Here is a 23,124-nt window from a genome sequence, read left to right on the forward strand (position 1 = left end):
ACGTTGCCTACACCAACGCTCAGCTCTTTTGACGCAAACCGGTACATTGTTTGGAGTAACGACCTTAGTTGTCATACTGAGATGTTATGTTCGTGCCATGATGCTCAGATCGTTCGGCAAAGACGACTGGATCATCTTATTCGCGTTCGTATTTTTCACGGCAACATTCATCATATATGCTTTGCAAAACAGGGTGGGATTAGGGAACATGTTCCCGTCATCAAGATGGATGAAGAGCGCCACCGAGAGTTTCTCAAGTTGCGTCAGGCCCAGTCGATACCTATCGGGGTTGGGCTTGTCAAGATCTCAATCACTTACTTTCTACTGCGTCTTGTGACGAGGAAAGCTTACAGGTGGTTCTTGGAAGGCTTCATTTTCTTCATGGTATTCTTCACTGCTGCTTGCATCGGAACACTAGGTACGTGGGCGAGAATCTAACATTGGAAAGCTCGTTTACTGATCAAGCACCAGTAAGTCACACTCTACCTGTCACTTTAGGATGGTATCACAGCGACTTTACCATCCTGGGTGTAACTAAGCGTGTTACTAACATTATTGCTACTTCTAGATGTTCCAGTGCGTTCCCATATCAGCCGCATAGGACACGAGACTTCGCCTGCCACCATTAGGGTCAGGACATGCAGTGTGTTTCAACAGACAAACATTTACTGCCATCGGATTAATAAACACAGGCAAGCAACCAGACTCTCCTTCGCATCTCCTGCTTACTTCAATCAGCCGTAACCATTACGGCGAACTTTGTCTTGGCCGTTCTACCTATACCACTCATCAGGCAATTACAACTTAACGGATGCACAAATATCACGCTAGTCTGTATCCTGGCCCTGGGTCTATTCGCCGGCGTTGCCGCCATCATCAAGTCCGAACAGCAAAAAGCCATCCTCTCCGACCCTGATCCGTTTGTGCTCGATAGCTTCACCATGTGGAGGCTTCTCGAATACAACGTTGGAATCATTGCAGCGTCGCTTCCGTCGCTCCGATCCTTGTTCAGAAAGTTTCTCAACACTGGCACTCGAGGTACACCGCCGACTTTAGGCCTCCGGGTGCCAATCACGTCGCGACACTCGACGCGGATTAAGCCGGCGGATGAGGATGAAGTTCCGTTGGAAGATTGCAAAAGGATTGGTAGTACAGTGGAGATTTCGACCGGATCTAAGACATTAAATGATGCCAAAGACAGGGATGATAGTGTTTACTCACTCGCGTCTCAAACCATGTAAAGCCATATTGGCAATTGAGGTGATTGTATTACACCACTTTCTTTGTTTAGCAGAACCGTCATAGCCTCATGAGTAAGCACTAAAACATGGTACTCTCTGACAGTCAGATTATGTCATTTCACAGAACCCCCCTTACTACCCGCATATTATCTTTTCATGACCCGTACCGTATATTGCAGTCAGGCGAATCACATTTGTCCAAGCAAAAGGAATATCGGAGGCCGCCATCTGCTTACCTGAGACATTGTTACTCAAACGCATCATAAGCGCCATGTAATTTGCCAGTCCTCCAATAGCATTTAGTTTTGATCCAGCCAGGGATCCAAACAGACAATCGACTTTGCGCGAACGTTGGAAAATCGGCATGACGATACATGCGTCGTCACACACGAGAGTAAAAAATCGATGAGAGCAATGTGGGTAGTGAAAGGGTATTATTAGATGTTCCAACGAGAAAATTTCTCTTTTGATAATGTACAAACATCGTGTCCATTCAATATCATTCCATCACACATTCATTACACGCTATCCATGACGAGATTCGCCAGTTGTATGTACCATTGCTTGCCAGATGTAGTTGTTTACAAGACGAGCATGGCGAGGGCGGCAGCACCGAGGATACCAGCAGCCTGGGTGGCCTGAGGAGCACCACCAGTGAACTGGGAGGCCGAAGCAGAAGCGCTAGCACTGGCGGAGTGGGAAGCAGTGGATTGAGATGACATGGATGCAGAGGCGGAGGCGGAAGAAGCGGCGGAGGCAACGGCCGAAGAGACAACTGAGAGGACCGAAGAAGCCGCGGAGGCTTGAGAAGAGGCAGCTGAGGCGGCAGAAGATGCAGCTGAGGCGACGGCGGAGGTCACGGTGGCAGCAGCAGAGCTGGCAGCAGAGGCAGCACCGCTGGCGTTGGGAATGGTGATGGGCACACCAGCGGCCTTGCAAGTAGACTCGACAGCGGAGATGGCGGCTGCCTGGTCAGAAGGGTTGCAAGCCTTCTCAACGCAGGGCTGGACCTGAGAAAGGAGCTGGCCACCCTTTTGGCAGTGACACTTGAAGTCGGTGAGAGCAGAGCAGCCGTCGCTGGTCAATGGACCGATGAAGCAGTTAAGCTATTTAATGTTAGTCGAAGTTCAGGAAAAAACACAAGATGCGCGATTGACGCAGCAACGAACTGGAGAGACGTACAGCGCATGACGGGATGTTGTCAAGCTGGGCTGAGGCAACAGAGGCCAGAGCGATGATGGAGGCGATGGTGAAGCTCTTCATTATGACGGTTGTTTTGGTGTTGATGGATTGGTATAGCGACAGGTATAAGATGTGTATAACGACAGTGGAGATGATGAGCAATCGAAGAAAGGAGATGGCACCAACTCTTTATATCAAACCAACCCGAGGCGCCCAATGGCTAAACAGGGATCAAGCTCGCCCGGCTCTGGCTCAATAAACAAGACCTTTGTTATGTGGGTCTTGCCCCCAGCCCGGATCATCGGGTAGCTCCCAGGAGGTATTGCTCGATGTGGCTGCACTTGATGAGGCCACCCCAGACTAAGTTGCTAGCCGCGGCTGTTCATGGCTGTAATTGCAAAATCCATTCATTACGGACTGAGCCGCTATGCTATTGACTTTGAGGAGATTCGAAAAAACGGAAAAGCATTTCTAGCCACCTAAGTGCGTGTCTAGATACAACGGTGCAATATGTCGATTGGGTGCCATCGAGCCACTGATTCGTTAGGTTTGCCTATGTGGGGATGTTACAGCGAGAAGAGAAGAATGGGGTGGAAGACCTGTCAAGGCGCCAAGAGGAGTGGCGTTGCAGACGCTAGAAAGCTTATTCTTATTGGATTGGAGTTCGCATGGGTGGGACGGAATGAACCGCTTCCAGGATAGCGCACATGGAGAGAGAATCCGGGGCATGCCTCGGGACCTGGAACCTACGCGCGGTGACGGGCGCAGCACTAACAACGTAACGTTTGATCAGGCGTGGCAAATAGAAACTGCTATTCGAACGACGCTCTTGGGTGGACGAGAAGCTGCCACGGCGTGGCCGCAAGCGCATGGCGACACACACACAACAATCGATATTCCGTCGCTCGATCCGTTGTAAACCCCGCAAAATCCTACCCGTTCTCGGTCAAAGAACCGGATATGGCGTTGCTAATGTTTCTCGCCTGAAAGGTTGCGCAGGCACATGCAGGAACCTAGCCAACGGCCTGAACGGATGTGTCATCCGAATGCGCACCCTTACACGCAGTTGTCCGGGCTCGGGAAGGCTGGTGGAGTAGCGTAGGTGCTGCCATGCCTACGTTTCGCTACACAGACATGCGTCAAACAGAGTGCTCCGACATGAAGTCGGAGGACGCCTCTCTCCTGCGCCGCAGTCAGTGAATACGATCAAATTGTTGAACACTAAGGTCGTGCGTGTTCCTTGCATCATTTAGATGCGGAGACAGCTTCCTCCTGAGGAAGGATCCGTCAATTCAGTGTGCCTGCTGAATCAAGTTCCTCGGCAACATGTGCCAGCCCAGTTTGTGGAAATGGTGCGGTAAAGAGGAGAAGCCGGGGGGAGATCTGGGGAAACAAGCGTCCTTGTCATGGTCATGGCTGTGACGAAGGCATTGCTACGCAGCTCATAGGTGCGCATGAGTCTACCGGGCCTTTGAGGTCAATTCAAACCCACAGCATGCGATTCTGTCGCTTGCCCAGTATTGCCGCAACATGGCAGATGCAGGATTCGGCGAGGGAACAGCGGCACAAGCTCATTTCCACTGCATGTCCCATGATCAGCTGGTTGTATCCGGGTATTGTGTGTCTGGGGGCGACGATCTTGAACGGGGTGATGATGGGCTCCTGTCGCAACACTTTGGTGAACATGTATTGGGAGCTCATTCGAAGGCGACGCACAGCCATGTGCCCAATTTATGTACCTACCCCATCACTGCTCGCATCTATACGTTTGTGAAATTCAGGAACGAGGAACAATAAAAATAGTTTGATGTGCATATGGCACGCGTGATGGCGCTTCCACCAAGTCCCCATCATGAAGAGATGGACCACCATATCCACAGACAGATGGTCAGATCGAAGTACTAGAAAGACGTTTGCTTAGGCAAAGCTCGCAGTCAGCTACAGGTCGTGCTTGATGAGCTCTCCGGATGTCCCAAAGGCCTGTACACCAAGACAAGTCGAGGCTGTCAGGTACGGTTCGCAGTCGGTGGCGTGATAGATACGGTTACCAAACACGATCTGCGGTGAAGCCAACCCAAAGTCCAATCCCGAAAAGGCGGCTTTGCAACTCGGTGATGCAGCTGAGGTATACATTTTACGTTGAGTGGTAGGTGGAGTGTCAAGGTGAAGGTGTATTCCTGTCAGCTGGATGAGATAAGACCTGGGACTCGGCGCTAACTCGGTTCACGTCAAGAGCAGGCAAAGGCGCGCTAGTGAAACTTCCATCAGTTGTTCGCGATGCAGCATTCACGACCAGGTAGGCTTTGCATATCGACATTTATCACAACCAGTACAGACTATTCATCGCTGGCGTTCCGGTCGCGACTACTCCGCTGTGACGTCTCTTCAACAAATTTCTCGCCCTCGTAACAACACGCCATAATGGCCGATACTGCAGCTTCGCGCCCCCCAAGCACAGCAGAACAGCTTATAAGGTCGTCGTCGAAGCGGACACGAGAGATATTCGCCGCCGATTTTGCCTCTTCTGCGGCGCTAGATCACGCCTCCAATGGTAGCTTCTCGATACATCCAACCACACCAGCACCCTCGGCCGCCGCAGACCAAGTAGGTGTCGCATCGCGTATTCGCAACGAATATGAGCACGTGCGCGATCTACCACCTGCGCTGGCTGCGAAAATGGCGAGTGCAGCATCTACAGCTGCTGAGCGACGTAAGAAGATCAAGGCGCAGAATGCTGAGGAGAAGGCTTCAGATCCCAAGATGCAAAGGATGATTGAGGGCGTCTCAGAAAAGGCGGACAAGGCTAAGGATGCACAGTCTATGCAGCTGGCAGTAAGGGCAGGAGGAAAGGGCGCCGCTCCAAATGCGCAGGGACCTACACCGAATAGGAACCAGACATCCAGCGCGCTGGTTAGGAAGGACGTTGTCAGGCAAGCGAAGCCCGACTGGCATGCGCCCTGGAAGGTCAAGACGGTCATCAGTGGCCACATGGGATGGGTAAGTGAAGTCTATACCCCACTATTCATAACAGGGACTGACTTGGATAGGTTCGATCAGTGGCCATGGAGCCTGGAAACCAATGGTTCGCTACTGGCGCCGCAGACAGAACCATCAAGCTTTGGGATCTCATCAGTGGCCAGTTGAAGATCACACTCACAGGACATATCTCGGCCGTCCGAGGGCTCGCAGTCAGCCCAAGGCACCCATACCTCTTTTCGTGCGGAGAAGACAAGATGGTCAAGTGCTGGGATCTGGAAACCAACAAAGTAATTCGACATTACCACGGCCATCTCAGCGGTGTCTACTCCTTATCGCTCCACCCAACCGTAGATGTGTTATGCACAGGAGGACGAGACGGTGTAGTCCGCGTATGGGACATGCGATCGCGCAGCAACATCCACGTCCTCGGCGGCCACAAGGGCACCATTTCCTCGATCCAATGCCAAGAAGCCGAACCCCAAGTCCTCTCTGGCAGTATGGACAGCACCATCCGCCTCTGGGACCTCGTCGCTGGAAAGACGCGCACAGTACTAACTCACCACAAGAAATCCGTCCGCTCCCTCGCCATCCACCCCACCGAATTCACCTTTGCCTCTGGCTCCGCACAATCCGCAAAGCAATGGCTCTGCCCCAACGGCGACTTTATGCAAAACTTCTCCCCCGTCGAGAGTATCATCAACACGCTGTCTGTAAACGAGGATAACATCATGTTTGCTGGTAGCGACAATGGCGAAGCTGCCTTCTACGACTGGAAGACTGGGCATCGCTTCCAACACACGGAGAGCATCGCGCAGCCTGGTTCCCTCCAGGCCGAAGCCGGTGTCATGTGCTCGACGTTTGATAAAACCGGTCTTCGTCTTATTACCGGTGAGTCGGATAAGTCGATCAAGATTTGGAAGCAGGATGAGAATGCGACCGAGGAAACGCATCCATTGGACTGGAAACCCACGCTGGGACGCCAGAAGTATTAGCGTGGGTATGTTGTATGCATTGGGCTTGGAGTTGGAAATGGTATTTCGGGGTATATAATGAGTTACTGTGTGGACTTTTCATATGCATCATCAGTCTGGCTGGGTGGATGACAGACAAGGCGCGGTACATGGATTTCTGTTCACTGTATGGTGAATCATTCGAAAAATGTATACTATCCCATATGAATGAACATGGCGAGACATGAAGTGCACCTAGGTGACATAAAATACTGGACAGTGTGGGCACGCACCCAATAGACGTGTCTGGCGACTACAGTGGCTTTTTTATACTAGTATGTCCAGTATTTTATGACACCCGGGTGAGTGAGTGCCTACATAATCGACATTCTGATACGATTGCAGCAAGCAAGTACAGCATGAATTTGATGGACATGTTAATGCAACCCTCAATAATCCCTAATACCCTCGTTGTACATCCGCCTTCGTAACCTACTCCGCACTACCAACGCCCATAACTCCCCTTCCAAACCACTCACTAATGACCGCGAAACCATCCCTACCCCTCTTGAGTGCATCCTGGAAGAGATCGTGTCTCTCCGCGCTTTCCACCTGCGCGCGCCTAATGGCCTTGACCGTCGCATTACTCGAGCTGCAAATGGGGCACTCAACCTCGGCATCATGCACATCCTCATCCGTACTGAGACAACTCTGATGATAGCTATGCTTGCACAGAAAGTGAACAACGGGTAACTCTAGAGTCTTCATGCACACCTGACAGCGCGAGTTCTGGAACACAGCAGGCTTAGTGTTGAGATTCTCTAGCTCGATCTTCTTGCTTTCCGTGTCAGCGCGGAAAGTCTCAATGTTACGGCGGTTTGCTGCAATTTCAGCGCGTTCGCGTTCGATGGTCGTACTGAGATAGGCCTTGATCATGCCCATAGTTGCGACGCCGTTGGTGGAAAGGGTCTGAATTACTTGAAGAGGAGCCATGAGGCCGTCGTCGTCAATCTTTTTGAGAACCGAATCCAGTTCGTCGCCAGCTTCAGCTAAGATTTCAGGCGATGAGGTAAAGTAGGCGAGTGCAGCGGGGTAGAGAGCTGGCTCCTCGGGGCCGTATTTTCGTAGCGCGCGAATGGCGCCTTGGGTGTCGTTTGCGGCGGTGTAGGAACGGAAGATGTCAAAGTGAAGTCCCTGTTGTTCGCGTACGAGGATCGCACCATCGCGGAAGTTGGAAAGATGAGAGAGTAATAAGACGTTCGAAGTGTCTATGGGTATGTCTTTTCCCTCGATGAGCTTCTTGGCTTTGTTTTCCCAGTCTTGTCGCTCGCCATCTTTCTTCGAGGACGCAGTATGCAAGTACATCTCGAATAGAGTGGTATACAGATCAACCTTGTCATCTTCGCGGAGGTCATCGGATGCAATACATGCTTCAAGAAACACTATGAATTCTTGAGCATGGTCGACGAATGCCGAGAAGGCAGTTCGCGGCTTTGGCACTTTGTACTCTGGCGCAGGCTCGTCTGTAGTCGTCTCGACGATTTGAGCTTGGCTCATAGTGTCTTTCTGCTCACCCGTGGGAGGCGACGCCAGTGCGTTGCTGTTCATATAGGGTAGCGGCAGCAATGCGGCAAGATTCTGTACAGCGCTTGATGCAACGCCTAAACCCATTCCTATGCCCCCTCCAGAGGAAGGAGCATTAGGTATGACTATAGCATCCTTCTTCGGTCGGAAAGTTCCAGTATAGTAATCGATGAACAGCTGCGTAGTGTCTCTGGGGATGTGCTGCAGCAGTACTGTAGCATACTTCATGAGATTGAAGTAAGCTACCTCGGGCTCTAGTCGCCATATATATGCCAAGGCCTCCGCATACCGTTTTGAATCCTCGATTAGCACGTCAACAACCAATTCATGCTCACCGTGTTTTCGAGCTAGGAAGGCTGCCTGGTCATAGTAGCCTCCCTGTCGGCACATGGAGATAGCAGTGTCCAGGTCGAACTTGAGGTCATCGGGTGATTTGATGAATTCTTCAAGCTTATCTACATCCTTGAGCTTAGCGTAGCAGTTCAACAGCAGGGTCGTGTGATCAGATGTCGCTTTGTGATGATCGTGAAGCTCTTCGAGATACTCTATCAGGTTATGTATCCTTTGCGTATCAAGGAACTGGGTTGATCGTCAGCGCACTGTCTGCTCCGGGACTGAAGTTCATTTACCTTCCGAATGACTTGGGATGGCTCCGTATTATCAATAGCCTTTAGATACTGTTGCATAGCGGTGTCGTAGTCCTGCTTGGAATACAAGTAGTCGCCAAATTTACGGAGAATGACATTTTGTTGCGAAGAATCCAGCCCTGCTTTCTGGGCTAGGTTGATGGCCAGGACGTATAGGTTACGTTGGTAGAGTATGTCCAATTTCTGTGCAAAGGGCTTCTCGTGATATCTGAGGATCTTGCTTTCGTCAGCTCACAATCGCCCATGGTCTGCAAGTACTATACCTTTCCGTCAATTGTAAAGACGAAGAGATCACCCCATTCGGATATGATGGCTTTCACTTGCGATGTCAACTGCTCCTGGTGCGCAACAAACCTCAGTTCGGTGTTAAGAAGGGTGAAACTAGACGTGTTGAAGACATCGTCGGCTGCCCCAACACCAAAAGCTCGGAGAGGGTTGGATCGGGGCATCGTATTTGACTTTGGAGGTGAAACGATGGCGACGTAATCTTTGTATACCGAGATCATCTTCTTCTCGCCCTCGTACGTGTATGGCGGCCCGCGACCATGCTGCCCGTAGTAGTATATAGCATCATTCCGTGCCACCACGACGTCTCGAGACGCCTTGTCTACGGCCATGCAGCCGACACCGCAACCATATTCGTCAAGTGACTTTGCAGGCTGCCCTTGTCCCCTTCCAGATATCACCAGTGTCAGGATACGCGCAGTGGTTGCGATGTATAGGGTTGTAATGCTTCCCTCACGGAACTCGATGCCAGTGATGGGCTCTTCAGATTCGAACACTGTCCGTTGCCGCGCGCCCCGATCGTGGATCAAATCGCCTCGTACGACGGTGACAGCGCCGTTTGCGAATCCGACAGCGAGTTGCGACAAGTCATCGAGGGCGGCAAATGCGGATATGGGGAACTGCTTGCGTCCATTGTGAACTGTGAGGGTGCTCTGACACCGCGGAATGCCCGTCTTCTTCTCTAGCTTGTCCAGAGCCCATACTTTTAGTATCGGCTCGGCTGACAGATCTTCTGCTATGGTGACTAGGAGCGAGGTGCCTTCAATCTGCTTCATGTGGGTGATTGCGCCTGCGTCATGGGCCTTGAATGCGCGCACGACCTTGAAGGCCTGCGACACGATGCGAACGACGCCATCTGCACTGCCAAAGAAGATGCTCTCTGACCCGGAGACTATGCACGTGATTTTCCCAACCTATGAATGTTTATAAGACGCTGTATTGTGGGCAGAGAAAGCTATTGCCATACCTCGGACAGGAAGGAGCTCTCGTCGTCCGGGAGCTTGACTTGCGAGACGTCGAAGAACTTGAACTGCCACTGTTCGCGCATTAGCCTTGCCATATTCCGGCGCAGGGGGTGAATGGATATACACTGACCGGAGTGACTGCCATAGTGCTATCGCTCCATGCTCGCCGTTGCTGCAATGGCAAGAGCGTCACTCTCCCAACCGTGGCTAAGCAGGTGCGATCCACCCGTCAGCCGTGCGCCCACCAATCGGCGGCAGCGATGTGTCGAGTGGCTGTGCACCGGGCTTGGCGCCAGCCCACTTGATTGTCTTGCTGCCTCACCCTCACCCTTTTCCTCTTCTTACCACCACACTCACCACCATTTAATCCATCTGCATCGGCGCTTCATCAACAGAAGGCCCCATCAAACGCGCTCCACTCTCTACGTTCGCGCAAGCCCACTTCGACTCTCTTATACACGAGTCCTCACCACCAGCGACGCGCCTGCTCTCCACAGCGCGCTCCTTTGTCCTCACAGCCTGTGCCACTACTCCAGTCGCGTCCAAACAAAGCTCCTCAGTCGCCCATCCGACATCAGTGCGCTCTCCCATCAACGCACGCTTAGCCCAAGTATTACCATCCCTCACCTACTCATCAACATGTCTTCGAACAAGATGGAGCAGAGCCTCGACGACATCCTTAAGGCTTCCAAGACCTCCCGCCGTGGCCGTGCTGGACGCCGCTCTGGTGCTGGACGTCCCGCCACTGCTCCCGCCCCTGTCGGAGGTGTTTCCAAGTCGACCAAGCAAGGCAAGCAGGCCAAGGCTACACCGACCGCGCCCGCAGCCTCTCTCAGCGGTGAGACGAAGATCATGGTATCTAACTTGGTATGTCTGCCCAGTCGATCCATGTGCGACTCCCGCTAACACGCAATAGCCACGGGACATCGATCAAGTCCAACTCCAGGTATGTAAGACCGATGCGGGTCTTTGAGCCTATTGTTGTCTCGCTTTTGCGAGCATATACGAGACCGACCCTACGAACCGAGCCTTTCTCTCTATCCTCCGGTACGGATGTTGAGCCATGCCTTGCAAAAAGTCACGCCGAGATCTGTGTTTGGGCACACATGTCTGGTATACGACTAGCAACATGCGAACACTCCAAAGTACCGCTGCGACGGAAGTGGGTGATCTATCTCCACAAGCTACACCGCTGAGTGTAAGCAAAGACGGCAGCGCAACAGGAACACTTTCCTCAATGCAATGCAGCAACTACAGCAGGCCAGCGAGCCGCGAGAAGCAAACGCAAAGTCAGTCACCGATGGCCCAAAGTTTACCTATGGGCGTGGGCAAGCATCGCAGAACTGTTTCGCAACGTTTCTGCACGTTACTCGTGGCAAATGCTCTCGCGCTGAGTTTGCTTTGTCTTATTGAACATAGAGTTCATTTTATCTGGATGAGGTCACCCACTTTCTGAGCGGCACTTTACAACCGCTTGATATGGAATCGACGATTACCCAACGCCGACGCCGGATTCGCAGCGAATGTTGCCTCTGTTTCTGCGAACTAAACCCCCAACACGACCACTAATACGCCTTGTAGGAATACTTTGTTTCAGCCGTCGGCGTGGGCCGACCGAAGAAGGTCCTCTTGCAATATGACGCCGCTGGCCGCAGTGTAGGCAGTGCAACTGTCATCTTCAACAGGCACGACCAAGCTACGAAGGCAACTGCCGCACTGGATGGTGTCAAGATCGACGGTCGCCCTGTTCGTGTCGAGATCCTCGTCAGCGCCAGCGCCATCCCGGCCACAACCCGTTCGACTTCTCTTGCCGACCGTGTTACGTGAGTGCATCCATTCGCCCCATCAGGAACATCTATTGACGATATACAGCCAAGCGAAAAAGGACAAGCCCAAGCCTGCTACAGCTGAAAAGGCCGCCGCTGGTGCCGCACGCGGCCGTGGTCAAACACGTGGTCGCGGAAAGGGCCGTGGAGGTCGCGACGCTCGTCCCAAGAAGAAGACAGTCGAGGAGCTCGATGCTGAGATGGCCGACTACTTCCCTGGAGGCGAGACCAGCAATGCTGCCAATGGCGTTGAAGTTGCCCAGGTCACCGCCGGCGGTGACACTGCCATGGACGACGAGATGCTTTGAGCGCCTCTCCGGTTGGCACGCTTCCACTCTCATTTACCCTGTCATGATTTAATTGAGCATTGTTCAAAACTGTTTGGCTTTCCCGGTAGCCGGTCTGGTTTCACCTTTCTTTTCTTGGAAGCGCTATCTTTTCGAAATACTTCACGATGAACTGTCCGTGGCAAGCGGGCATCAGGTCAGCAGCGGGCGCGGTTCGGTTTTTGTACATTACCCATGAATGTCTCCTCTTCGGCTCACAAATTGCACTCTGAGCTCAGTTAGTTTCAATACAGAACGACCATGATAGAGGATCCCATTTACCATCTCACTGTTCAACATGGCATGTGTTCTCCTATTGGCACAGGTTAGGCTTTGATCTCTCCAGCTCTCGTACAGGGAGGCCAATGCTAAGGCGTCTAGGACGTTCCGTTCTTACATGGCCAAACGGTAACATTGGCCCTTTTGAGGGTGATATGCAAACCATGTGATCCTTCGCGCTCCCTAAAGAGCACAAGCTTGCCACAAGATGGCAGGGAGCTTACAGCTTGCTGACAGTAGTACGCTAGCGGAGGTATTCCGTGCCTGCAGCTGGGAGTTTGGGAGACCCCGCAGAAAAGTCTTGTTTAGTGTGGTTGATGGTCAACCAGGTTGGTTTAGATCGGGTCCGCACTTCGCAGCAACGGCTCTAGCAGCAGTCAACCAATACCAAGTGCAGTCGTAGTGCGGGTCATGATCTTCTCAGGACTTCCATTCTTGATGGTGTACCTTTCAGCCGAGAGTCGCCACGCTACGTATTACTATTACTTTGCTTCCCCGGGATTCCTAAACTGTATGGGGGCTTGCGGCTACCCTAGCTTCCGATCACGATGATGCTCGGCAAAAGGAAGCGCTCGTCCGATGCAGCTTATGGATCAGACGAGCTGGGTGCGATTGTTTATGTCTAGCATGGCCAGGTCGGAGGCATGCACGCAACGGATTACTCTAGCTTGGTGGGTGGATACAGCTGTCAACGTGTCCCGACACTCGCTCCAAAAGCAACCGAGGTGGCTGAGTCAGGAAGATAGGATTACCGTTTCCATCTTGACGTAGCTTCAGGAATGCTTCTTACAAGCGATGCATTGCTTCGTGGGCCATACGTTGGTAGTCTATTCAAAATGCGAGGATCAAGCTCGGCGCGTGGGTAGTGACGGCTTGTTTCGATGGCGTCCAGAGCGCGTTGCGCAGTGCGGGGGAGGGGTAGCTTTCACTGGCCGTAGGAGCGGGGCATGAAACCCTACCCTTGCACCAACAGCCACCCGGCCATGATGCATGAGACGCGCAACAGGCCACACAGCTTTCTTAAACGGGCTTTTGATAGCCGAGGCTTTCTAGGCAGCCGATCGTGCGGTTGTGGATTGCCCAGTGGAGATAACTCTAGTGGCGTCATGCGGAGCACCTAAGGGGTACTTAAGATTTCTTTGCGCCTCTACCCCTCACCCAGTCTTCCAGATCCATAACATCTTTTTTATTTTTCCCATATACCTCAATTTGTATTGACAGCCATGTCCGAGACGTCAGTCAAGCTCAAGACTCCCCAGACGGGCGAGTACGAACAGCCCACCGGCCTGTAAGTGATATAATCGGACCCCGAACTTTTTCGGAGGCTTTGTAATGCTTCGGGGTTACACTTTTGTCTCTTATATTATGACAGTGCTGATATCTGAACTAGCTTCATCAACAATGAGTGGGTAAAGTCGGTTGATGGCAAGACCATTGAGGTCATCAATCCATCCACTGAGGAGGTCATCTGCCATGTTGCCGAGGCCACCGAGAAGGATGTTGACATTGCTGTCGCTGCTGCACGCAAGGCCTTCAATGGTCCGTGGAGGAAGGAGACACCAGAGAACCGAGGCAAGCTGCTTGTCAAGCTGGCCGACCTATTTGAGAAGAACGCCGACCTTCTCGCTGCTGTTGAGGCTCTTGACAACGGCAAGGCTTTCTCCATGGCCAGGAACGTCGATGTACCTGCCGCTGCTGGTTGCTTGAGGTACTACGGAGGTTGGGCCGACAAGATCGAGGGTAAGGTTGTTGACACATCACCTGACACTTTCAACTACATCCGCAAGGAGCCGGTTAGTATTATATCTTCCCCCATCTATTTCGCGTAGCTCATCCTCTCAGATTGGTGTCTGCGGTCAAATCATTCCATGGAACTTCCCCATTCTCATGTGGGCGTGGAAGATTGGTCCCGCCATTGCTACCGGTAACACGATCGTGATGAAGACGGCCGAGCAGACTCCTCTTTCTGCCTACATTGCTGCCAAGCTTGTTGCAGAGGCTGGTTTCCCACCAGGTGTTGTCAACATCATCACTGGTCTCGGCAGGGTCGCGGGTGCCGCCATGTCCGCCCACATGGACATTGACAAGATTGCCTTTACTGGTTCCACTGTTGTCGGTCGTCAGATCATGAAGGCCGCGGCTGGCTCCAACTTGAAGAAGATCACTCTCGAGCTTGGAGGCAAGAGCCCCAACATTGTCTTCGCCGATGCTGACCTGGACGAGGCTATCAACTGGGTCAACTTTGGTATTTACTTCAACCACGGACAGACATGCTGCGCTGGCTCGCGCATCTATGTCGAGGAGAGCATTTATGACAAGTTCATTGAGCGATTCAGGGAGCGAGCTGCGCAGAACAAAGTTGGTGACCCATTTGCGGCGGAAACATTCCAGGGTCCTCAGGTTTCACGACTGCAATTCGACCGCATCATGGGGTACGTCTTCTGCTTGGTCATTTTGATATGATAGAAAGGATGCTAATATTTGTGTCAGTTACATCGACGAGGGCAAGAAGGAGGGCGCCACCATCGAGACGGGAGGTAAGCGCAAGGGTGACAAGGGTTACTTCATCGAGCCTACCATCTTCTCCAACGTCACCGAAGACATGAAGATCCAGAAGGAAGAGATCTTCGGCCCCGTATGCACAATCGCCAAGTTCAAGACCAAGGAGGAGGTCATCAAGATTGGCAACTCGACCACGTATGGTTTGGCTGCTGCCGTCCATACGACCAACCTCAACACTGCCATTGAGGTTGCCAATGCTCTCCGCGCAGGAACTGTCTGGGTCAACACATACAACAGCCTTCACTGGCAATTGCCATTCGGTGGTTACAAGGAGTCTGGTATGGGCCGTGAGTTGGGTGAGGCGGCGTTGGACAACTACCTCCAGACCAAGACGGTCTCTATCCGCCTTGGTGACGTTCTCTTCGGTTAAGCGTCAGACCGTAGTGTGTTGATGGAAGTTGTTGGTACTGTATATAGGTTCTGTTACCATGACAATTTGAATCAAAGTAAAATTCAACTAAAACACTGCATGTCGGGTTAATGTTGCACCAAGTCTGGGGCTGGGACCATGACGTCAATGTACCTGGTCATAGAGACCAAGACCAAAACTGAGCAAAGGGTGATGCGGGGGATTAGTGAGGAGCCGTCTGGTTCGGGTCGGGTTGGATGACGGAGGATGGAGGACGGAGGACGGGGAAAGACGCCGATGGGAGTTCACATGCTCAGGCTAACTTACAGGCACGCGTCGACTTTAGCGAGGCGGTTGCGTCAGTGCTCCGGGGCATGATGATGGGAAATGTACCGCGTAAGAACAACTACCTTCCAAGACTCGTACCATATCACGCCAGTTGTCTCCTTGAGCGTGCACGTGCAGAAAGTAAATAGCCCAGATTCCGCATTATGATATAATGACCTGCGTGCTCGGCTGCCTCTTCTAAGGTTGCAGAAGCCCACTCCGACCACGCCGTCCAACATGGCAGGCAACGCACCCACGCTGTCGTCCCAAGCGAACCAATATATCCGCGAGGTACTGCACAACACCGAGGCGCCGCCTGCGATTCCCGTCCACTACTTTTACACGTCGCCGCTCGCCATCGACGACCCACTATCGCCGTTACCACCACCGCCCACGGGCACGTCGACTGCGAAGAGAGTGCCTCCGCGGCCCTTTTCCGAGTATGACAACGATGCCATCCAGGAGGCCTGGTTGGCGCTCCGGAAACAGATACTCAAGCACAATGAGGAGCTTGGCGAGAAAGATGGGACGGGACGTGGGACGCCGACCAACCCGGCTGTGGAGCGACTGAAGAGGCCGAGGGGAGGCAGCGCGTCGAGTGTCGACGGGAGCACCCTTCAGGGGCGTGAGATACCAGCTGGCAGATCGTCAAGTCGGGGCCAGTACTCGAGATCGGCCGAGTTGCTCGATAGGAAGAGGCCAAGCTCCAGCGGTGGCAGTCACAGCCACTCCTTGTCAGGCTCGCTCAAGGCATACGAACCCGGCCCAATATCACCACTCGAACCTGCGACGACCGGCACGCCCTTCATCCGAGCCCCTTCGCGCGGAAACCTGACCAAGTCATGGAAGCCACCCGCGCCCATGGACGGAGGCCAGCGGCCGGCGGTACACGAGGTCGACAGCTACAAATGGGACCATGACATGGAACCCGCTCTATCCACGGGCAAGGACAAGGCTCCGGCAAAGAAAATACCCAAGCTGAAGCTAGGACCTTCTGTCAAAGTGCCTGTCGGAGTCTCGCGACTGCATCACGTAGTCATGGACGCCGAGTCGATACGCATGGAGCCCATCTACTGGTCGCCACTCAGCGATGTCGCCCAGATTGTGCGCGGCACATGGTTCTACAAGGACAGCATGATGCCTGTTGAGGTGGAGGTGGCCAACATGCTCGAAGCGGGATACCTCGAGATGAAGCCCTGGACCCAGACGTGGATTGACGAACTCAATAGTGCTGTGGAAGTCGGCGCATTTGGCGAGATGAAGATCCTACACCACCTGTGGCCCGAAAGGTCCAAGAAACCAGATAGTAGACCGTCGACTTCACAGGCCATGCATTCAACCGGTCTAGTTCAGAACACTTTGCACGAAGAAGAAGAAGACCCCGACAAGGAGCGACGTGAGACGGTCGAAGATGCCTGTGACCTGATTGACATCTCAACAGGCCCAGAGGGACCGGACCACAAGGCCGCTGGTGATCTGGAGTATGGTGCTGATGGGCGGAAACGCCTCTACCTCAAAGCTGGCGTCATCTACTCCGACGACAAGGAAGCTTTCATCCTCAAGCCTACGCTTCAGCCGTCCGATTACTATGGTAGACGACCCCTTGCCAACTACATCCGCAAAGGCAGAGCAATCGGTGTACACGTTGTGCGTGGCTTCGACCAGGCCACCTGGGACAGGTTGCACCCAAACAAGAATACACCAAAAGCACAGGCAGCACGCGAGGGTGTCTCTTCATCGCAAGCTGGCGCACCGCAATATCAAAGGCAGAAGTCGGACCCTGATCTTGCGCAGTCTCAGAGACCAAAGGTTACGGATTTGGTCCTTGTCATACACGGCATCGGGCAGAAGCTATCAGAGAGAATGGAGACGTTCCATTTTACACACGCAATGAATGCTTTTCGGAGAGAAATGAACGTGGAGCTTGGAACGTCTGAAGTCAAGCGGCACTTGCGAAAGGACATGGGTGGCATAATGTGCTTGCCGGTAAGTCATAAAACCATATTCCTTGACATGCCATCTTCTTACACGTGCTAGGTCAATTGGCGTCATCGTGTCTCCCTTGAAGTCGATCAGACCGAGAGACCAGAGCTCGAAGACCCTTCTGCCAACAAATACACGCTCAAAGACATCACTCCAGACACACTTCCCTCTGTTCGTGGTATTGTGAGTGATGTTATGCTGGACATCCCATACTATCTTTCGCCATTACACAATCCCAAGATGGTCTCCGCATGCATACAAGAAGCCAACCGCATCTACCGCCTGTGGTGCCATAACAATCCAGGCTTCGCAGAATACGGCCGAGTCCATCTAATTGCCCACTCCCTTGGTTCAGTTATGGCCATCGACATCCTGAGCCAACAGCCAACATATGTTGACCCTCGATTCACTGATCCATCCTTCCCCGAAGCAGACTTGCCCAATGACCAATTCATCTTCAACACCACCGATCTCTTCGTCTGTGGCAGCCCCGTTGGCCTCTTCCTCCTCATGAAGAACGCAAACCTTCTCCCACGCCGCGACAAAGAAAAGCCCGGCGCAGACTCGTACGCTGCACCCGGTGTCGCTGGTGAACAGGGCACGTATGGATGTCTCGCCGTAGACAACATCTACAACATCATTAATCCTTACGACCCCGTCGCTTGTCGCATAAACCCCACTGTAGACATAGTCTACGCCTCCATGCTAAAACCCGCAACCATTCCTTCTGCATCAACTTCCCTATTCTCCTCATTAAACCCTTTCCGTTCCACCTCAACCAACTATCCCTCCAACGAAAGGCCCTCCACCTTGCGTCTGCCAAGTAACGTAGAACTAGAAACGCACAACTTTACACGCGAGGAGATTGCAGAGAAGAGGGCATATCTACTGAATGACAATGGTCAGATTGACTATTACATGAAGTATGGCGGTGGTGCGTTGGAGATTCAGTACCTAACTATGCTGGGCGCGCATAGCAGTTACTGGCTCAACAAAGACTTTATACGTATGATTGTTGTCGAGGTAGGACGTGGTTTGGGCAAGGAGGGGACAGTGAGGGAGATGAGGGCGCAGAAGAAGTTGGTGGTTAGAGGGACTTAGCAAAGAGTCTGGGCTCAAGGTTTTGTATGGAGTTTGTTCTTTTCTTTAGAAGTTATACCCCCGTTTCCCAGAGCTCACGTATGAAGAGGCGTGCTTGGCTCCATCCTTCTAGTTGTCAATATACATATATTCGAGGATACTTCCCCGCTTTAGTATTATAGTTTTGTATCCTTTTAGCTACAAAGTATCATTGAATTCACTTTATTTCTGTTTACATTTCCTCGACTGAAGATACTGTACTCACTTCTTCCTCCTTTCTCATAGTCATTCCTTCCTACTGCTCTCCTAACTACTTACCCCATCCTCTTAACCACCGGCCCGCTCTGAACCGAAAAAAAACCACCCCGATCCGAGCCAAGCCCATTCTATCGCTCTCCTCCGCTCCCGACGACCCACAGCATGAGCACGCGCGTGTCCCTGTGCCCACCATCCCACCCGGGTGTCATAAAATACTAGACATACTAGTGTAAAAAAGCCACTGTAGTCGCCAGACATGTCTAATGGGTTCTTACCCACACTTTCCAGTATTTTATGTCACCTAGGTGATCCCACACACACCGTTCCACAGCATGAACGCCCCGTCGCCGTCCTCCAGTGTTGTACAACAAACCCAGGCCAAACCAAAGGCGTCTGGTCTCGTGGCCCTTGTTTTTTCTATGCATTGATCCCCCCCTACCTTCCATGTAGAGTGCGTGTATGTTGTGCATTTCGCCGGTTTATCGATACCGATACCGATACCGATGTTGATACCGAGGGCGTGGTTTGTGAGTGGTTGCACGGCAGGAAAGAAGACGATTGGGCACGTACGGTTTCGGTATGGGGAGAGCTGGGAATTGCGGAGGTGTGTGGGTGAACGAAGATGGGGCGGAACGGAAATGGGCTGGGATTGTGGGGTCGCTTAGATGGGTGAGTTGGTGTTTGGGTGTGGGTGTGGGTTGTAGCTGGTTGTTTGTAAGCTGTGTGCGTGAGGTTTCATGGTGGTTGCTCAAACTGTGTCGTCGCCTTTCCACAGAGGATGGTGAGCATGTGCGTGTAGGTGGGTTCTGTTTGAGCTAGGCTGGGGGAGGGAGAGGTAGGTGGTGGGTTCGTTTGCGGCGGCGGCGGTTGACTTGAAGCGTAGATGAGGGTAAAAGTGGTGGATTTAGTGGAAACGAGGGTTATGAGTTTATTTCTGGGTATGTATTAGAGAAAAGGTGAGGTTCTAGTCTACTTGCGCTGTCTTCAGGAGCCAGGACTCGAGATGATGCATGACATGGCAAGAGCAACCGCGACGTTCAGATTCCTTGTACCCGCTAGGCTTTTGTGTGACACCAAAGCAGCATGGTGTTTCTGGTCGCTGCTTCCTCTTTTACCTGTCTGCATGTACCTCGTCACCCATGACTTTGCAGTCATCTCCCACTCTTAGAATCATGATTAAAGCCTACCTCGGTACTCCAGAGGTGTAACCCGACACAGTAACCCATCATGTGACTGTTACACAGAAATTGGTGTCCAATTTGTAACACATCTCCTCCGGTCACTGTTGCATTCGTCAACTCCACCTCACCTGATCTTCGCTGCCAAACAACATGTCATATATAGATCACTGCAGCTGGGCGCCTTGTCTTGCCTAGCCTACCCAGCCTACCCAGCCTACCCAGTCTCACCGCCGAAGCTGCTCGCCTCATTTGGTAGACACGCAACAGCGTCAGCCCTTTCAATGTCCAGCTTTCAGCCCATCGGTTGGGCTTTCAGCTCCGCACCTCCTTCTCCCCCCACCTCCCGAGGTATATGTGGAAGTCCGCGTATTCAGGCAGTGGTTGTTTTGCTGCAAGGTTTGCGATAATGCCTGTGCTTGCTGCGAGATGGTATGACCGGGCAGAATGAAGGGACAACTCGCTAAAGGGGAAATTCTCATCAACATCATTGGTTTTCACGTTTCCTGTAGCCATCATGTTCCTTAACGGCTCCAATACACTCCAACGAGGCACCGTATAGCAACCAAGACATCGTATAGCAGCAACCAACAGGCTTCGGTTGCGCTGCCGCCAAATCAATCGCAAACATCCCAAGCTTGTCTTGTGCCAGAAATTCAGAACCAGGACCATGTCAAGACTCTAGAGCGCTCAACCCAATCCCCAAAGCCACGTAATACAGTTTCGTACATTTTTGCACCAACGGGCGTCGCCAGCACCTCTTTCATCATCAAGTAATCGGCAACAAAGGCGACCTCTCCCGCGTCTCCTCATTCGCTCTTCCGCTTAGCCCATCTTATCTCCTATCCAAACGGCCATGAGAAAAAACCCCGCGCACATCTTTATCTAAAAGTCTCAACACAAACACCCCTAGCTCCTGATATTTTTACCCCAGGCCGATGCCTAACCAAGGAGGGAGCGTCGTGATGGCGAAATAGCGTGGTGATGTGCACTCCAAATCACTTGATCGGGGGCGATATTCCCACAGGCAGCTATTCGGTGCTTCTCTTTCTGCTCTCGTGCTTTGTTTTTTTTTAGGTTGGGGGGAAGAGAGGGGAACCAACATGGTGGGCTCTTGCGTCCTATCCTTACCCCACGGGACTGCGCTTGGGGAAAGGGGAAAGGGGACTGGGGGGATGGTCGGAACTGTATCTTCATCAAGATTAACTTTGTAGCATAGACGTGGGTTTTTTTCTTTATAGAATTGCGGATGGGAAAGAAGACACTGGGAGCCGCTATGTTTCAGGGGGCGGGAGATGCATAATGGTACGATTTCTGCAGAGGAAAAGCCGCTTGGGACTTTTGTGGTGTGGTTTGGAGAATTCAGTATGGGATTCGCAGCCTTGACTCAGGTCTCTGAGGTGTTGCACTCCCTGCACATCGGTCGGCCGCCGCTGATGTGCCCGGCGCATCGTCATCAGCCATCGGCCATCATGATCATCAGCTCTACAAAGACGCATCGTTCCGTATATCCCGGAATAGCTCGCTTGACCATGTCTCTTTATCCACCACTTACGAGGCCTCTGGTATTCCTGCCGTTCCGTATACGCATGCGTACATGGATCGGATATCATGAATGCCGGATGTGATGATACCAACCTCGGAAGATGTTGGAAAGCACCTGTCGATGCGGCCGCGGACGCCCAAGGCGTTTCGTGCAGTGATTGCGTACCACAAACATGTCCTTGATGCAAGCGATGCTGTAGAAAGGGTGGTGCGACATGATTAACCGCCTTGGATATGTCACTTGCTATGGTACTGACGGACCGTTAGCTCAGAGTTGTTGAACGTGTGACATGTCAACTACCGAACGTGGACAACAGCACATAGGTTCAAAACCTAGCAATGCAATAACAAACACCTCTTGACCCACTCCACCTTGCTTGAGACCCACCCGGAGAGAAAAAAACCTGTATTTGTTACATATCGGCATTCGTCAGACGCTGTACATCCAAACACGATTAGATCGTATTCCAATGTATGTAGCAGAAAGCGGTTTTGGGCTCAGGGACCGCAGACTTTCGTATTGAATTCGGACCACATCCGTCCGCCGTCGGTACCATCCCCCCGATTGCCTACCGTAACCTATCTACTTTACTTAGAACTCTTTGATCATCTCCAACAAAACCCAGGAGACGCGGCTTGAACCGCACTAGGCAATTGCCGTCTGGTTGGGCGCTACGCACTGCGCTCATAGCTGGCCGGTGCGCCTGTCTGATATGGGTCCCTGCAACCATATTGTATGCAATGTACGATACAAACAACGTTGCGAGCGATGCCCCGTCTGCGTCACATGTCGGTCGTACTCGCAAAAAAGCCAAGCAGGCTAAGTTGATGGGGAGCCAAGGGAAAACAAAGGTAGAGACGAGGGTAGGTACAAGCGAGTGACCGTTGGAAACGTTGAAGGGGTCAAGCAATGCTTCACAAGGGTTGGAACAGCAGTACTGGTACCAAGAGGCCGCTTTTCCAAGCCGCCAACCCCGTATTTTACTGCTGATCAGGGCGATTCGGGTGCCAAGCCACAGATATATTCTCCGGGACTTGTCTGCAAATAGCGTGGAAGATCGAAGGCGCGATCGAGATAACCCCTAGGTAACCCCTTTGCCACGACTTTGCTTTCTTGGTATTCTATCCTTCTCGATCTACAGCACATCTTATTAATTTTTCTTGGTAAAAAAAAAACGCATCCTGAATTGTATTGCTGGATTGCGTGTGCGCCCAAAGCACATGCTTGCCCAACAATTTTCTTCTCATGTTGTCTGGCTAGGAATTTCTCCATTGGGGTTAGGCGAATCCCATCTCAACGGTTCCCCACCCAAGCAGTTACGCACCCTGCGGCACGTATCAAACGCAGGGTAGGGCCCCTTCTCAGCCCTACCACTTACTCGCTTGGATCCAGGTTCCAAGGAGCCTTACCACACCCCAAACCAAACCCCAAAATCAAACATGCTTCTCTTGTCGCCCAAGGCTTCAATCTTGACGGCCCGTTGAAGCCTCTCCCAAGAGTTGCTTGCTCGAGGGCGATGCGCGGGAGGGTGTAATCGGAGCGAGTGTAGTCGGGGCGAATTGGCTGCATGAGTTTGA

At 52.3% G+C, this 23,124-nt stretch overlaps 8 protein-coding genes across 8 annotated transcripts; 5 read left to right on the top strand and 3 right to left on the bottom strand.

Moving 5' to 3' along the window:
- Positions 1-225: 225 nt before the first annotated feature.
- On the top strand, positions 226-1,241 carry PtrM4_012980 (uncharacterized protein; the record flags this gene model as incomplete). Its single annotated transcript, XM_066103081.1, has 3 exons — positions 226-418; positions 472-576; positions 739-1,241. 3 exons carry the CDS (start codon positions 226-228, stop codon positions 1,239-1,241), a joined length of 801 nt encoding a protein of 266 aa, XP_065965283.1.
- Positions 1,242-1,822: 581 nt separating this feature from the next.
- On the bottom strand, positions 1,823-2,504 carry PtrM4_012990 (uncharacterized protein; the record flags this gene model as incomplete). The annotated part of the gene is made up of 3 exons (XM_066103082.1): positions 1,823-1,900; positions 2,165-2,347; positions 2,424-2,504. The coding sequence occupies 3 exons, from the start codon at positions 2,502-2,504 to the stop codon at positions 1,823-1,825; spliced, it is 342 nt and encodes a 113-aa protein (XP_065965284.1).
- A 2,340-nt stretch (positions 2,505-4,844) lies between these two features.
- PtrM4_013000 (WD40 repeat protein) lies at positions 4,845-6,394 on the top strand (the record flags this gene model as incomplete). Its single annotated transcript, XM_001931228.2, has 2 exons — positions 4,845-5,420; positions 5,471-6,394. 2 exons carry the CDS (start codon positions 4,845-4,847, stop codon positions 6,392-6,394), a joined length of 1,500 nt encoding a protein of 499 aa, XP_001931263.2.
- Positions 6,395-6,844: 450 nt separating this feature from the next.
- Positions 6,845-9,644, bottom strand: PtrM4_013010 (Clathrin multi-domain protein; the record flags this gene model as incomplete). Its single annotated transcript, XM_001931229.2, has 3 exons — positions 6,845-8,515; positions 8,566-8,799; positions 8,847-9,644. The coding sequence occupies 3 exons, from the start codon at positions 9,642-9,644 to the stop codon at positions 6,845-6,847; spliced, it is 2,703 nt and encodes a 900-aa protein (XP_001931264.2).
- A 179-nt stretch (positions 9,645-9,823) lies between these two features.
- PtrM4_013020 (uncharacterized protein) lies at positions 9,824-9,978 on the bottom strand (the record flags this gene model as incomplete). Its single annotated transcript, XM_066103083.1, has 2 exons — positions 9,824-9,904; positions 9,964-9,978. The coding sequence occupies 2 exons, from the start codon at positions 9,976-9,978 to the stop codon at positions 9,824-9,826; spliced, it is 96 nt and encodes a 31-aa protein (XP_065965285.1).
- A 494-nt stretch (positions 9,979-10,472) lies between these two features.
- PtrM4_013030 (RNA-binding protein (RRM domain)) lies at positions 10,473-11,967 on the top strand (the record flags this gene model as incomplete). Its single annotated transcript, XM_001931230.2, has 4 exons — positions 10,473-10,700; positions 10,750-10,779; positions 11,415-11,656; positions 11,706-11,967. The coding sequence occupies 4 exons, from the start codon at positions 10,473-10,475 to the stop codon at positions 11,965-11,967; spliced, it is 762 nt and encodes a 253-aa protein (XP_001931265.1).
- A 1,520-nt stretch (positions 11,968-13,487) lies between these two features.
- PtrM4_013040 (PutA, NAD-dependent aldehyde dehydrogenase) lies at positions 13,488-15,196 on the top strand (the record flags this gene model as incomplete). The annotated part of the gene is made up of 4 exons (XM_001931231.2): positions 13,488-13,552; positions 13,655-14,057; positions 14,107-14,696; positions 14,755-15,196. The coding sequence occupies 4 exons, from the start codon at positions 13,488-13,490 to the stop codon at positions 15,194-15,196; spliced, it is 1,500 nt and encodes a 499-aa protein (XP_001931266.1).
- A 543-nt stretch (positions 15,197-15,739) lies between these two features.
- Positions 15,740-18,586, top strand: PtrM4_013050 (DDHD domain containing protein; the record flags this gene model as incomplete). The annotated part of the gene is made up of 2 exons (XM_001931232.1): positions 15,740-17,488; positions 17,540-18,586. The coding sequence occupies 2 exons, from the start codon at positions 15,740-15,742 to the stop codon at positions 18,584-18,586; spliced, it is 2,796 nt and encodes a 931-aa protein (XP_001931267.1).
- Between the last annotated feature and the right edge of the window lie 4,538 nt (positions 18,587-23,124).

The sequence above is a fragment of the Pyrenophora tritici-repentis genome, chromosome 1, assembly GCF_003171515.1.
Source record: "Pyrenophora tritici-repentis strain M4 chromosome 1, whole genome shotgun sequence".
NCBI classification, from domain to species: domain Eukaryota; kingdom Fungi; phylum Ascomycota; class Dothideomycetes; order Pleosporales; family Pleosporaceae; genus Pyrenophora; species Pyrenophora tritici-repentis.